Source organism: Oryctolagus cuniculus, chromosome 10, assembly GCF_964237555.1.
Source record: "Oryctolagus cuniculus chromosome 10, mOryCun1.1, whole genome shotgun sequence".
Taxonomy (NCBI): domain Eukaryota; kingdom Metazoa; phylum Chordata; class Mammalia; order Lagomorpha; family Leporidae; genus Oryctolagus; species Oryctolagus cuniculus.
Genome location: NC_091441.1, coordinates 42,138,966 through 42,154,909, shown reverse-complemented (window position 1 = coordinate 42,154,909; position 15,944 = coordinate 42,138,966). Strand labels below are relative to the sequence as shown.

Sequence of the window (15,944 nt, the reverse complement as noted above, 5' to 3'; positions counted from 1 at the left end):
TGCCCTCTGCCTGTAGACGGCTAGGTTCTCACCATCCTGTGTGCATCACTGGGGTACTTATCAAATGCAGATTCCTGGGCCCCACTCCCTGAGTTGGTCAGAAGGTCTCAGATAGGGCCCAGAAATCTGCATTTTAGCAGATGTCCAGGTGACTATGAGAGGGTTCACTGAACATAGAGAGACCCTGAGAGGCTTAGGAAGAGCAGCCTGTAATACTTCACCAGTGGGCACTGATAGGAACCCCAGAGACTGAATACGTTCATCTGAGAGGCATCCAACATCCGTGTTGGGAATGCCCAACTGGGGAGCCTTCATGGAAAAGAAGTAGGCCTGCCCCAGGCTCCCTTCCTGTAACAGAGGGTGGAAAGGAAGCAGGAGCGCCCCTGGCTCCCTTACTCCTTGTTTCCGCCAAAGGGAAGCTGGAGGCTCTCCTGGGCTCACTGCTGGCAGCAGGTGCTGGGGCAAGGACGGGAACAAGCAGTGGCTTTCAGGTTCACCAGAAGAGTGGACCTCAAGGCATCACCTGCTGAAACGCACATCCTCAGGCCTCCCCCTGGCCCACTGCTGGCCTCAGACACTCAGTGTGCGACACACGGAGCCTCAGTGACCACAGGTTTAGAAAAGCTTCTCCTCTTCTGGCCTTCACCTTGGCCTTCACCTTGCATTCCTGGTTGCGAGAGCAGGTGGAAGGGCACACAGCACCCCTCCCACTCTCACCTCCAGTGACTGGGAGGTGCTCAAGGACATGGGCTGCCGCACCTGGAGAAAAAGAAGCCAGGCTCCGGGCAGCTGCCACCTGCATGGCCCCCTCTGCTGTCCCAGCTGCCTCGCCTTTGTTTTTCTCTTCTCTCAGCCTGGGGGGGAGGGGGTAGAGCAGGGCTTACCCCACAAAGAAAGGGCACCTTGGCACTTAATCTCCACGGCCAGGTTCTACCAGCCTCCCTGCAGAAATACGGGAGCAGAGCTCCGAGCAGCTAGGGCTTCACTCCACTCTCCTTTTCCTGGCCCCCAAAATGCTGCTTCTCCTATCTTTCTGGAACAGGCTAAAGCCAGAGGAACGGCATCCTGACACAAGACAGGACACAGAGAGCCTGAGTGTTGGCCTTCCAGAGATCAGGAGAGGCTGAGGCCCAGGGTGAGGACTGGCCCAGGGCACGGGACGAGTCGCTCAGCTCTTTTCTTCTGCAGACCTAACTGGGGACTTCTGCCGGGTCTGCCAGGCAAAGAGGGCCGAACACGCTCTACAAAGGGAGTCAGCAGGATCAGAAGAACCCAGACTACTGTGGATTCACCACGGTCTTCCCGTGGGTCCCTGCGAGCTCACCACTCAGAGACAGAGCCAGGACGTCCTTGGGTTAAATTAAAAGCATAGTTTTATTGTATTTTCTTATCAAACAGCTTTATTTGACGCAACAACTGAAGTATAATTGAACTCAACAGGAAACATCTCGCTTGGAGAGAAAACATAGGAAAAGCCCTTAAATGAAAGCCCAACATTCCTTGCCGAGTCGCAGGCTGGCACTTTCAGACGGACAGCGGGATGAGTTCGTTTCCACAAGACAAGATCATGAAACCAAAGCGTGCCCGCGAATCAGTTTTCCACTCCATCTCCGTTCCCCAGCCTCAGGGAACGATGCTTGTGGCCTTCCTCAGGGCCAGGTAGCCGGTGACCACGTCAGAAGGCAGCCTCCGGATGTAGGAAAACTCCTCGATGGTGCTGAACCGCAGCTTGCTCTGGGGGTCCGTGTAGTTGGCCTGGGTGGGAAACAGGCCCAAGGAGGGGCAGAAAGTCGGTGGCGATAGTGACCTTTTCCATTCAAGCACAAGTGTCAACATTTTTCTGCTTGACTGAAAGTGAAATCTACCTTGCACCCTGCAAGTCTTTCACACCCTTCCCCGGCAGAAAACCTCTCAAGACGGCCACTCCTTGTTCTTGGAGCAAAGGCCCGTGTCATCGCACGTCTCCTGAGCCTCCTTGAGCCTCCACTCTGAGGTTCCAGCCAGTCCCAGTCCCAGTCCCTCCCCCGATCATGCCTCATCTGCCCCTTCAGTGCCAAGGGCCTCAACCCTGGCCTACTCTGCTCGGTAATCACTCACTGAGCCTTCAAGACTCAGCCCAAAGCCACGCCCCCAGGGAGCGTTATCTGTATCTGTCCACAGGAAGTCAGGACCCCAGCCTTGCAGTCACAGAAGAGCTCTCCTGGGAAATGCTTATCTGTGTGCTCATGAAGTTCACTATCACCAGACTCCCTGATGAAGGTCTAAGCTGGGCGGCTCCATCAGCAGGAGCCCTGTGGTTTGCTTGCAGAGCCCAGGGTAACTCAGTGCACAGGGGGCCTGCACTCACTGTTCAACAAATGATGAGTGAATGACAAATGAACGAATGAACAAATGAGCAGACAATCAGGACCATCACAGAAAAAAGACAACTTCTTTCCCAGACATCAAAATCCTCTTTTGGTCAGTTTTTTTCCATATGCACAGTGGGGAAAATAATATACTTACTATATACCTCAAAGCAACGGCTCCTAGATTTTTAAACAGACAACATGACAGTGAGTCATTTTGAGCTAACTTCTTAAAAATTATAAAAGATGCCATTAAAGTCTAGACAGATAACATCCAATTACTCAAGTGTGGATTGTCTGCTCCAGTGCTGGTCATCTCGTGTGGACCTGGACTCAGTAATTCACCGTGGAATGGCGGGGGGGGGGGGGGGGGGGGACGCCGCATACAAGGAACAAGCTGGAGGGAACTGAGTCACAGCTCTCCATGCTCTGCACACAGCCCCGGGGGAGCTCTTCAAGCATTTAACTGCTGTGTGTCAGGAAAGGGGGTTATTCCTAAAAGGCTAACGCTAATTATCTATAAAGATCTATAGAAAATAAAATGTTGATCCTTTGGGCTGATTTGCTATTACCTTCCTGAACCATATTTCCTTTCCTGACAGTAACATAAGGCGGGCTTAATTAGAAAACTGTTACAAGCCTCTCCTGAGGGCTCCTGGCCATGAGACGGTTCACTGAACTACCCGGCAGAGGGAGGCTGCCCTGACATTCCCAGCAGGGTGCGGGCATGTGGGTTTGGCTTGGATCAACTGCCTCCAAACACGAGTCAGCCACCGCCTGGCTCCACTCTGTGGCTGCCTCACTCCTACCACCGAACTGGGCTGAGCCGGCCCGCCCAAGTTCAGACCTCACTGCCAAGAAGGCTGCTGAATAAACAATGGGAAATACAGAGATCCTGGGGCACCAACAGAAACCTGAACAGCCCAGGCCTGACCCAGGAGCCAGCACTGGGAATTCTGAACAGAAGAGACAATGTCAAGTGACACCCAGTGTTGACCGAGCAAAGAGCTGCACCCTCTTCTGGATTCTATCCCCGGAGCCCGATAGAAACAAAGGCGGCCTCCCCCAGGGCAGCCGCAAACGCTGCCCGGACCCCTTGCGGCTGGGTGATGGGCAGTGTTCTCACCACAGCTGTGCCCTGAGGGCTGAACACAGGTGTAACCCCACATGCCTGCGTTTCAGCCCAAGCAGATAGTACTGTGGTGGGCTGGGAACACGTGTGTCAGTGCCAGCGTGAACTCGGCTTTCCTTTTTAATTAGGTGACTTTAAATGATATAAACCGCAGGCAAACTATGCCCTCCTCTAAAAAAAAAAAAAAAAATTACAGCTCCTAGTCCCACTTTACCACCATAACCATACAGAAGTCTTTTGATGTCTCCTGAGAAAACCACTGCTAAGTGGATACTGTTCCAGACTTTAAAAATCTTTTATTTATTTATTTGAGGGGCAAAAAGACATAGAAACACACACAGACACCAGGGGGTTGGAGAAGATACTCCCATCTGCTGGTTGACTCCTCAAATGTCCACAAAGGCTCAGGGCTGGGTCAACCGAAGCCAGGAGCTAGGCATACAACCCAGACCTCCCATGCGGGCAGCAAGAACTCAGTTACTTGAGTCAGAGTCTGCATTAGCATGAACCTGGAGTCAAAAGCTACAGTCAGGAGCTTGAGTGGGGTATCAAACCCCGGGACTGCCATGTGGAATGCAGGTGTCTTAACTGACAGGCTAAAGGCCTACCTCTAGATTTTCTTATGCATTTCCTTACACACGTACATAAACACATGAGAGAAATTACCCAGTATTGTGTGTGCGTGTGTGTGTGTGTGTGTGTGCGCTGATTTTTATATTCAGGGTACAATGTTGTTTATATTGCTTTGCATCTTTCAGCCAGAAGTATAATTTGGAAGTTTATCCATGTCGGTACATATGAATTGAGCTCAAAGAATAGGATGAAAACAACCCTGTGTTAGACCCTTATGTTGTTTCCAACTTTTTGCTAATTCAGTCTCTCATAAGCAATTCTCTGAAGTTCCTTACGCACACTATTTCTCTAGGGAGCTACCCAAAAAGCAAACTGCTGGGTCATGGGTTTTTGTATTTTTGTCTCAAGAGATGGTGCCAAACTGTCCTCCAAAGGAGTTGTCCCAACGTCCATTCCTGCCACTTAACAACAAGGTATGAGGTTATCCATTTCCTTATGTGGACACCAAAACACACAATCAAACGCTTTCATTTCTTGACCATTTGAGGAGTCTTTTTTTTTTTTTTTCAAAGATATATTTATTTATTTGGAAGTCAGAGTTACACAGAGAGGAGAGGCAGAGAGAGATGTCTTCCATCCTATGGTTCACTCCCCAATTGGCCACAATGGCTGGAGCTGCGTCAATCCGAAGCTAGGAGCCAGGAGCCTCTTCCAGGTCTCCCACACGGGTGCAGGGGCCCAAGAACTTGGGGCATCTTCTACTGCTTTCCCAGGCCATAGCAGAGAGCTGGATGGGAAGTGGAGCAACCAGGACTCAAACCGGTGCCCATATGGGATGCCAGCGCTTCAGGCCAGGGCATTAACCTGCTGCGCCACAGTGCCAGCCCCGAGGAGTCTCCTTCCTTCCTTTTTTTTTTTTTTTTTTTTTTTTTTTACAGGCAGAGTGGACAGTGAGAGAGAGAGACAGAGAGAAAGGTCTTCCTTTTGCCGTTGGTTCACCCTCCAATGGCTGCTGCGGCCGGCGCACTGTGGCCAGCACACCGCACTGATCCGATGGCAGGAGCCAGGTGCTTCTCCTGGTCTCCCATGCGGGTGCAGGGCCCAAGCACTTGGGCCATCCTCCTCTGCACTCCCTGGCCATAGCAGAGAGCTGGCCTGGAAGAGGGGCAACCGGGACAGAATCCAGCGCCCCGACCGGGACTAGAACCCGGTGTGCTGGCGCAGAAAAGCGGAGGATTAGTCTAGTGAGCCACGGCGCCGGCCCTAATTACTAATGAAGACAAATGTCTACTTGTCTCTTGTAATTGCCTATTCAAATCCTTTTAGCCAGTTCTTCTACAGGTTTATCCTTCAGTGATCTGGTGGTGTTCTTTGAATAGCCAGACTGTCTTAATTCTCACGTACATTGGGCAAGAAGTTTTGGATAATGCAGACCATGACAAGTCCTCTGCCAATGGCATAAAGGGGCTGGGGATATTGCTTCTCCAAATGGTTCTCTTGCTTTGTAACATATGGAAACCACTGTAACCAGAAGGGGAGCTGACTGAGATGAGAATGAAGCTCACATTCCAAGGCACTACTCTCCAAGTCTGACTCCCATAAGCTCAAAATAATACAGGTTTGACCACAACAGAATAACTGGTGCCAGAAGAGTTCTCCTCCCATAAACAACTATTCAGCTACATGAGGCCACTATCTTCAGGCAATGGACAAGAGGTATAGCACAAGACTGTAACAAATGAGAAAGTGAAGCTCACCAAGGGAGTCTTATGATCATCCTACTCTCTCTGCCTGGAACAATTTCCTGACCATGGGACAGGAAGCTGGACCCACTATGCTGGAAAGGAGAGACCAGAGTGATGGGCTACTGAAGCAGCTAGAAAAGTGCAAAGCTGGGCACTAGAAGAGAGGAAGCTGAACTGGAAGTGGGGACAAAACTCTGCTTGGGATTCCATCAGTCCAAAACCATGGGCTGATCTGTGCATGTTCAAAGCATGATAGACTACATGAACTTACTGGGGGTGGTTCCGAGACAGACTTGAGAAGTTGAGCAGTGCTGGGAGTCACCAAAGATACATCTCAGCCGGGGTAGAAAGAGCCCTCATAATATCCCAGGCAGCCAGCTAACACAGCAGAAAGGCCACAACATAAAGTAAAAAACTATGCCCTTGAATAAGGCCTCGTCTAACTCACTCCCACCAAAACAAAGGCTAACACTAAACCTCAGCCAGACTGGCACAGGGGGTGAGCATTTGGGACATCTGTTAAAGTCGCTGCTTGGGACGCTCTCATCCCATATCAGAATGCCTGATATCGAGTCCTGCAACTGCTTCCATCCCAGCTTCCTGCTAAAGCACACCCTGGGACGTAGCAGGTGATGGCTCAAGTACTTGAGTCCTTGTCACTCATGTGAGAGACCTGGATTGAGTTCCTGGTTCCTGGCTTCAGCCTGGCTTTGCCCCAGCTGTTGCAGGAATTCGAGGAATCAACTAGCAGATGGAGGATCTGTCTCATCTCTCTCTCTCTTTCAAACACATAAAATAAATAAATTTAAAAATTTTAAAAAATGGTTGGCAGAGGATAAAGAGCTTAGAGGTTAAGTGTAGCTAAGTTAAAAGAGGTTGGAAAACATCCTAGGCTTTCCACAGATCTTTCCTAACAAATCCATAACCCAGCTACTTACAAGGAAAACAATACCCTACAGAAAAAGATAACAGAATCTAGAGTTTGTACAATGTATCATCTACAATGTCCACTACACAAGCATCTTAAAGTAACTATCATAAATGTTTCCCAATACTAAAAAATAGAGAGAGATTTAGTGACTATTCATAAAAACAAGGAAATCGGGGCCAGTGCTGTGGCATAGCAGGTTAAGCCACTGCCTGTAGCACCAGCATCCTATGTGGGCGCTGGTTTGAGTCCCAGTTTTTTTGCTTCTGATCCAGCTCCCTGCTAATGCACTGGAGAAAAGCAGAGGATGGCCCAAGTGCTTGGGCCGCTGCACCCACATGGGAGACCCGGAAGAAGCTCCTGGCTCCTCGTGTTGCAGCCATTTGAGGAGTCAACCAGTGGATGGAGGGCTTCTCTCTGTCTCTCTCTGCAACTCTGCCTTTCAAATAAATAAAATAAATCTTTAAAAACAAAACTCAAGGAAGTAACTAATATCACACCTGGATGTGCCACAAATTTTAAAAACTATCTAAATCTAAATAACTAGGAAATCTAAAATAACTATCATTATTATGTTAAAGGAAAGAAAGGAGAGATAACATGTAAGACCAGAGAGTTATTTGATCAGAGGCATGTAAACTATAAGAATCAAATGGTGAAACTAGAAATTTAAAATAGTAACAGAGGAAAGAATGTTTCCAGTGGGCTCATCGATATACTCAGTTCAGGGAATAAAGATAATAGAAATCACTGAAATGGAACCACAAAGAAATGAGTTTAATAAAAAAACCAAAAAACAAAAAAATCCCCAGAGCACTCAAGAGTTATAGGACACCATCATATACATAATTGGAATCCCAAAACAGACAAGATAAAAGAAATATCTGAGGAAATAATGGCCAAAGATATTGCAAAATTCAGGATATATTCCAAACTAAGATCCAGAAAGCTGGGAAAACGTGAAGCAGTAAAAATACCAGAAAAGGAGGGGCTGGTGTTTAGTGCAGAAGCTGATGCTTGGGACGGCCACATCTCATCGCAGCCTGCCCGGTTCCAGTCCCAGCTACTCTGCTTACAATCCAGTTTTCTGCTAATAAGCACCCTGGAAGACAGCAGGCATTCAAGTATTTGGGTCCCCGCCACCCATGTGAGAGTGCCAGCTCCTGGCTTTGGCATGGTCCTGTATGCTACTGCAGGCAAACAGGGAGTGAACTATTAGATGGAAGATGTCTCTCGTTCTCTCTGCCTCCCAAATAAAATGAAAACAAACAAACAAACAAAACCCAGAAAAATAATACTTAGATATGTCATATTCAAATTGCTGAAAACAAAAGACAAAAAGAAAATCTTAAAATCAGGCAAGTAAAAAAGAAGTCTACAAAGAGAAGAACAAAGGTGAGAATCACATCAGACTTGTCAGTGGAAACCATGGAGTAAAAAGACCGACATCTTGGGGCCGGCGCCATGGCTCACTTGGTTAATCCTCCGCCTGTGGTGCCGGCATCCCATATGGGCACTGGGTTACTGGGCTCTAGTCCCGGCTGCTCCTCTTCCAGTCCAGCTCTCTGCTGTGGCCCGGGAAGGCAGTGGAGGATGGCCCAGGTGCTTGGGCTCCTGCACCCACATGGGAGACCAGGAAGAAGCACCTGGCTCTGGCTTCAGATAGGCGCAGCGCCAAATGTAGCGGCCATTTGGGGAGTGAACTAATGGAAGGAAGACCTTTCTCTCTGTCTCTCTCTCTCACTGTCTAACTCTATCTGTCAAATAAATAAATAAAAGAAAAAATAAATAACTAAATAAAAAAATAAAAACCAACATCTTTCAAGTAAAGAAAGAAAAAGCCGGCAATCCAGATTTCCATACTCATTGAAAATATAAATCATAAATGAAGGAGAAGTAAAAGCTTTTCCAGGTAAAGAAAAAAGGAAGGATTTCATTGGCAGCAGACCTACTCCATGAGAAATGTGAAGTTCTTCTGACAGAGAGAATACAAGATGCAACTGTAACCTGGATATAAACATTGAAAACAAAAAAACTAAAAACAGAAAAAATGAAGGTAAAATAAAATTCTGTTTTTCTTATTTTTATTTCTCCAGAAGATAAGTGGTTATCTAAAACAAAGACAAACAGAATGTATTGTGTGTTTATAATATATATAAAGGTAAGCTATATGACAACAAAGAATGAGAAACTGGAATTAGAAATATACCATTGGGGCTGTTGTTATGACACAGTGGATAAAGCTGCTGCCTGCAATGCTAGCATCCCATGTAGGCTATGGTTCATGTCCTGGCTATCCACTTCCAATCTACTTCCCTGCTAATGGCTTGGAAAGGCAGCAGTGGATGGCCCAAATGCTTGGGCTCCTGCCACCCACATGGGAGACTCGGATGAAGCTCCCAGCTTCTGGCAGTGGCCTGGTCCAGCCCTGGCTGTTGCAGCCAACTAGGGAGTGAACCAGCGGATGGAGGATCTCTTTTTATCTCTTCCTCTCCGTCTCTGTAACTCTGTCAAATAAATAAATCTTTAAAAAGAAAAAGAAATATACTATTGTAAGATTCTCCTACTACATATGAAATGGTATAACATCTGAAGACAGACTCCAATTATTTAGGAACATATAAATATTAGAGCAATTACTCAAAATTTTTAAAAAGAGGTATAAATTTAAAAAAAATAAACTTTTTAAATGTTTAGTTAACCCCAATGTTATCATGAGAGAAACATCAAATTCCAATAGTGCAACATTCTGCAAAATATCTAAGTGGTCCACCCTAAAACTGTCTAGGTCATAAAAAAAAAAATCTGAGCAACAGCCATGACAAAGAGGAGCCTACATGACAACTAAGTGTGACATGGTCTCCTGGGGGGACCCCTGGGACAGAAAGAGGACGTTAGGTAAAAACTAAGGAAATCTGAATGAACTACAGACTTCAGTTACTAATAATACATCACTATTGGTTCATTAATTGCTAACAAATACATCATAGATGCTAATAGAAAAAACGGAGCTTGGAGACAAGGGAACTCTGTATAAACTTTTCAATTTTTTTCTAAATCTAAATCAGCTCTAAAAATATAGTCTATTAAAACATGTTTGGGGCGGGTGTTTAGCTTAGCAGTTAAGACATCTCCATTATGCTCAAAATACTTGGATTCAATACCCAGCTCTGGCTCCAGACTCCGGCTTCTTGCTGATATAGACCTTGAGAGGCAGTAGTACTGGCTCAAGTAACCAGATTCCTCCAACCCAAGTGAAAGATCTGGACTGAGTTCCCAGCTCTGGGCTTTGGCTCAGCCCAGCCCTGGTCATTGTGGGCATTTGAGGAATGAACCAATGGCTAGGAGCACTCTCTCTCCCTGTGTTTCTCTGACTCTCAAATGAAAGAAAGGAAGAGAGAGAGGGATACAAAAATAAGAGAAGGAGTTCCAGACAAGTCAGAAAAGGCAGAATAAACAAACACAAATGGAACAAATAAAAACAATTTGCAAGATGACAGATTTAAATTCAACCATGTTAAAAATCATTTTAAATATGGTATTACCTAGAGATAACAGATAAGAAAGATTGTGGAATTAGATAAAAACCAAGCTCCAATAACATATTTTCTATAAGAAATCCACATTAACTAAAGTATGTAGACAGTTTTAAAGTAAAAAGATCAAGAAAGATATACCACACCAACATGAACAAAAGAAAGCTGGGGTACCTATATTAATTTTAGACAAAGTAGACTCAGAATGGTATTATCAGGAACAAAGAGATATTACAGGGGCTGGCACTGTGGCACAGTGTGTTAGAGCCCTGGCCTTCAGCACCAGCATCCCATATGGGTACTAGTTCAAGGCCCGGCTGCTCCACTTACAATCCAGCTCCCGGATGATGTGTGATCACCTCAGTTTGGCCATTGTGGCCATTTGAGTAGTGAACCAGCGAATGGAAGACATCTCTCTCTCTCTCTCAGTCTCTACCTCTCTCTGTAACTCTTTCAAATAAATAAAATCTTAAAAAAAAAGAGAGAGAGAGAGAGATTACATACATAGTGACAAAAGAGGCAATTCTGCTTTCCATAATATATATAATTAATTTTGTCATTTTGTTACAGAAGTTGGAGCCATACATTTTCATTAAAATGTAAAGCATTTAAATGATATGTATGTAAGTTTAAAAAGTGGCATGCTTCATTATTTCTACAGTTGTGAGAAAAAAATCCATCTTCCAAATCTACTGTAGATGAAAAAGGGGTTAGGAAGGTAAACAGAAAGTATCTTTACTGGTTCCACACTTTATCTATATGCTGCAGATAAGGAAATGGGCTCTGAGAGGTTCAGCCACTGGCCCAGTTCCCTTTCTTCCAGCTATGTGGGTGGTTTCCAAACTGTGTTCCCCAAAAGTCCCTGAGGGGTCTCTGACATGGGGAGTGCAGAGAACAGAGGGATAGACCCACATGGGACCATGGAGTGTAGGTGGGCTCCAGGCATCTTTTAAGCAGTACATGAATTCTGTAAAATATTTCATTCAGAAAAGAAGTGCCAATGCTTAAAGCTAAGTTTGACATTGGGGAAACTGTAAGACATTGGCATAGGCAAAGACTTCTTGGAAAAGACCCCAGAAGCACGGGCAATCACAGCCAAAATTGACAAATGGTATTACATCAAGCTGAGAAGCTTCCGTACTGCAAAAGAAACTCTCATCAAAGTGAAGAGGCAACCGACAGAATGGGAGAAAATATTTACAAACACAACAGATAAAGGGTTAACATGCAGAATCTATAGAGTTCAAGAAATTCAACAACAATAAAACAATCCAGTTATGAAATGGGTAAAGGACTTGAACCAGCATTTTTCAAGATAGGAAATTCGAATGGCCAACAGACACTTGAGAAAATGCTAAAGATCACTACCCATCAGGGAAATGCAGATCAAAACCACAATGAAGTTTCACCTCACTCCAGTTAAAATGGTTCTCATATTGAAATCAACAAATGACAAATGCTGGCAAGGATGTAGGGAAAAGGCACCATGGAGCACTATTGGTAGGGATATAAACTGGTGCAGCCACTGTGGAAGACAGTATGGAGATACCTCAGAAATCTGAATGTAGACCTACCATATGATCCAGCCATCCAACTCCTGGGAATTTACCCAAACCAAAAGAAATCAGCACATGAAAGATTTATCTGTATCACCATGTTCACTGCAGCTCAATTCACAGTAGCTAAGATATGGACTCAACCCAGATGTCCCTCAACCTGACTAGATAAAGAAATTATGGTGTATATATACACTATGGAGTACTGCTCACCTGTTAAAAAAAAAAAAGAAAAAGAAAAAAGAAATCCTGTCTTTTGCAACAAGATGGACACAACTAGAAACCGCTATACTTAATGAAATAAGCCAGTCCCCAAAAAAACAGACATCACATGTTTTCCCTGATCTGAGGTAACTAATTAACTAATAGAGTACTTGAAATGTAATGTATTGGAATGAAATGGACATTTTGAGATTCAATAATTGTTTACAGGCCTTGGCTCTTCCATTGAGGAACAGTGTTTTTGTTTTTCTCTTCATACTATTTGTTGAACTGTTTTACTTAGAGCAGGGTTAACTATATGATCACTAAGGATACTGAACATTGATCTTTGTAAAAACTAAGAGTGGGAATGCAAGATAGGTGGGGGAAGAGTTGGAACATGGGTATAAGGGAGGGTGGGGGTAAAGTGTCACTATGTTCCTAAACCAGTATACATGAAATATATTAAACATGTATACCTCAACTAAAATAAAAAAATTAAAATTAAAAAAGAAAAAAAAAGATTAGTTTGAAAGTTGTTTCCTTTACCACAGTGTCTTTAGAGAAGTTTGAATATCTTTTAAAAAATAAAATCATCATCTTAAATGCAGATTTTTAAAGCTTCAATGCAAAAAAAAAAAAAAAAAAAACCATTGTTTCTCTCCTGTTATCTCCTAGTCATCGAGCAGGGGACAGGCAAGTGACAGGAGAGATCTCTTGCTTCTGGAGCAATCCTCCCTCCAGGCTCCCACACGGACACCTCCACATAAAACTTCTCCCATTCACAGTATCTGGGCTCAAGGCAGGACCAGCAGAGGTTGATATTCACCACTGTCCCCACAGACATGACTGTGAAATCTTCTTTTCAATTGTAGTGTCAGAAGATGAAAGAATGTCACTGTACTTACAAGAAGGCCTGAAACATCGGAATACTTCTTAGCTGGCTTAAAGGATGGAGGAGCATCAATACTGAAGTCTGCAGGGAAAAAAAAATGGAAAAAAGATAACCAAATGACCTTAAAACACTCAATTTCCTTCTCTCTCTTTTTTCTAAAATACTGGTTCAATAATATTCTTAAAATTTTCCTTTGTTGATTCAACACTTACAGAATTCTCTGGGGATTAACCAGAGAAGAAAGGGAGGAGTCTTAGAAACACTGCACTATGTCAGAGACCAAGCGCAGGCTCCAGGTCCAGCCCCGCCCTGTCACCAGGGACCCTCTGTTCTAGCAGATCCACTAGAATGCTCTCTGCTCACTTGCTGCTGCCACAGGCTCGGGCCACATGGGCTGAGGGTGATGAAATGCCAAACAACCCACTCAACGGTCTGGGCATTCAGACACCTGCAATATCCACACCCAGACGACTGACTCGCTCACTCGTCACCCATCTTAGTCATTTCCATGAAAGCCACACACAAGACAAGAGCTGGAGGAACTCTGAGGCTGTACTTTCCAGTAGCATTGAACAGAACATGTAATGGTGCTTTACAAAAATGTGGACTTCTTGTAGCACAAAAATATTTTACTCTGAGAAACACTGGCTCAGAGAGTAAGAGTTGGCCTTTAAGCTAGTTGTTAGAAAGCCTCCTTGATCTGGCATTATACTGATCTTCCTTGTTCTTGGAAACAAATTTTAAGAGTAGACTTTAGAGTGAGAAGTCTGTCTAATAGGAATCCTAATATTATCACATGGGGACCTATTTCTCCAGACTGAAATGTTAACAGTGACACTAAAAACCACACATCCATGACAACTCAAACAAACAGATTCAACACAGATAGAGTTATGAGGAAGCAGACATGTAATATCCCTAGGCTGATGCCACTTTAAAATCCTCAAAGAACTTTTTTCCTACCATAACACAAACACAGTAAAATAAGGTAGACTTGTTATAAGCAAGTTTCTCATCTGAGCATTAGAAACACATGGAAGGCTCTCGACAGCTCACAGTTAGGATCGTTCAGTTGCCAGGGCAATGCCCTTTCGGAAGCCAGGATCTGTTTCAGGTTCTTCCAGGTTCTGTTCTTCTTGCCAGCTACCGCACCACCGTGGCCAGAGTGCTTGAATTAAAAGCATGCATTAGAAGAAAGAAAAATCAATGGGGACTACCACTGGAGAATTTGACATTTATGCTTAATCATAATGTTGTGCGCCTTACATTCTGTCAACAGTCATTGGTACCTCAGATTTTCTTTAAAAGTATTTCATCATACACTGTAATCTTGGTTGAAAAAAGTTTCTGGATCTTCAAAAACCCATGAGTTAGTTGGTGACAGAGTATGATAGAATAGAAATGAAGGGGTACTTTTTTTGACAGCACAAAAAAAAAAAGTCAAATCTTTTATTGGGTCTAATTTTGCAGAATTCACTCATGACTTCATCACTTTAAAACAAATTTACTTCAGAGTCAGAATTCACAACTGCACCTCTAAACTCCCCTCAGAGGGCAAGCCTCTGCCTTGCTCATGACTGGTGATTCTGGAAAACTTGAGTAAGCCTCAATTATAGTATAGCAAGCCTGATGGAATTTTTTTTTTTTTTGGTCCTATAAAGATGACAAAATAAAATGGAAAAGAAAACCAAAAGGTGATGGTAACACTGTATGCCCAAAATTATCACTTAAGAACAGAAGAAAGAATACCCGATTTCTATTTTATAGACAATAGTATGGATTTAATACTTAAAGAAATTATGTTAGCACTTTTCTTTCAGTTAAATATCTCAAACCTCATCTAAAAGTTACATATGGGTACAGAGGCATTTGGCACAGTAGCTAAGCCATTGCTTGGATGCCCTATTCTATATCAGATTGCCCGGGTTTGGGTGTCATCTTCGCTTCTGGTTCCAGCTTCTTGCTAATGCACACCTCGGGAGTCCCTGCCACCACAGAGAAGCTTAGACAGAGCTCCTGGCTCCTGGTTTCTGCCCCGCCCAGCCCAGACTGCTGCAGGCATTTGGGGAGTGAATGGAAGTTCTCTGTCTGTGTTTCTCTTTCTTTCAAAAAACATTATTTTTTAAATAAATAAATAGAAGTTACATGAGACCAGTGAAAAGGCAAGCGGAGCAACCATTGTGGGCAGAACCCACTCTTAAAAATGTGCCCTTTGGAGACCAGGAGAAGCACCTGGCTCCTGGCTCCTGCCATCGGATCAGCGCGGTGCGCCGGCCGCAGCGTGCCAGCCACGGCGGCCATTGGAGGGTGAACCAATGGCAAAGGAAGACCTTTCTCTCTGTCTCTCTCTCTCACTGTCCACTCTGACTGTCAAAAAAAAATAAATAAATAAATAAATAAAAAAAAAAAAACAACTGTGCCCTTTGATGCGGTGCACAGAGGACACAAAAACATCCCCAGCATCTGGTACACTGGGAGACCAATCCCTGCCCCCATTCCTTCCACAACAGCCCTTGGGAGAGGTGGTGACAACCTGGACAGAGGGAGAAGGGGACATCGGTGCCACCTCAGCTACAGGCCCAGCACGATCAGAGGCTGAAATGCAGTTGCGTGGCTTTTTATTTATATTCATCTAATAACCTGAGATGCTCACCACAAAGTTGGGATCCTTAAATGGCAAAGGTTTGGCAGCTTTTTCCACAGGTCCTGTGCTCAACTCAGAAGGCACCATTTTATTCTCACTCATGGCATCCATGCTGATACCCTTGAAGAGAGTAAGGACAGTTAGAGGTCAGTATCTTCCAGTTAACTTCCTGACTTCTGTTTCCAGCAAGACAGAAGCTAAAACAGGGGAAGACAGTGGGCCCAGAGCTCTGGCAGGTAGCCTGCTCCAGGGGAGGGCGTGCCAGAAGGGCAGCAGTACCTTGCCACACAGGAGTCACAGGAAAGACAGGCAGGCCCCCCAACTGCTGTGTTGCCTGGCTCCCCTAGGTTCAAAGCACAGGGACGACTGTCTAACTTGAGCTGGCT

At 44.7% G+C, this 15,944-nt stretch overlaps 1 protein-coding gene across 6 annotated transcripts in view; it reads right to left on the bottom strand.

Moving 5' to 3' along the window:
• Positions 1–15,944, bottom strand: part of LOC100351413 (INO80 complex subunit C) — a 121,090-nt gene that overhangs the window by 83,870 nt on the left and 21,276 nt on the right. For 4 of the 6 annotated variants that reach the window (XM_070050282.1, XM_070050284.1, XM_070050285.1 and 1 more), the window contains exons 2-4: positions 15,568–15,678; positions 13,971–14,082; positions 12,928–12,995 (exon numbers count right to left, since the gene is read on the bottom strand). In XM_070050282.1, coding sequence (XP_069906383.1) covers positions 12,928–12,995; positions 13,971–14,082; positions 15,568–15,678 — 291 coding nt within the window. Of the gene's footprint in view, positions 1–1,346; positions 1,756–12,927; positions 12,996–13,970; positions 14,083–15,567; positions 15,679–15,944 lie in introns of those variants that run through there. The other 2 variants (XM_002713497.5, XM_070050286.1) reach the window with 1 other exon arrangement.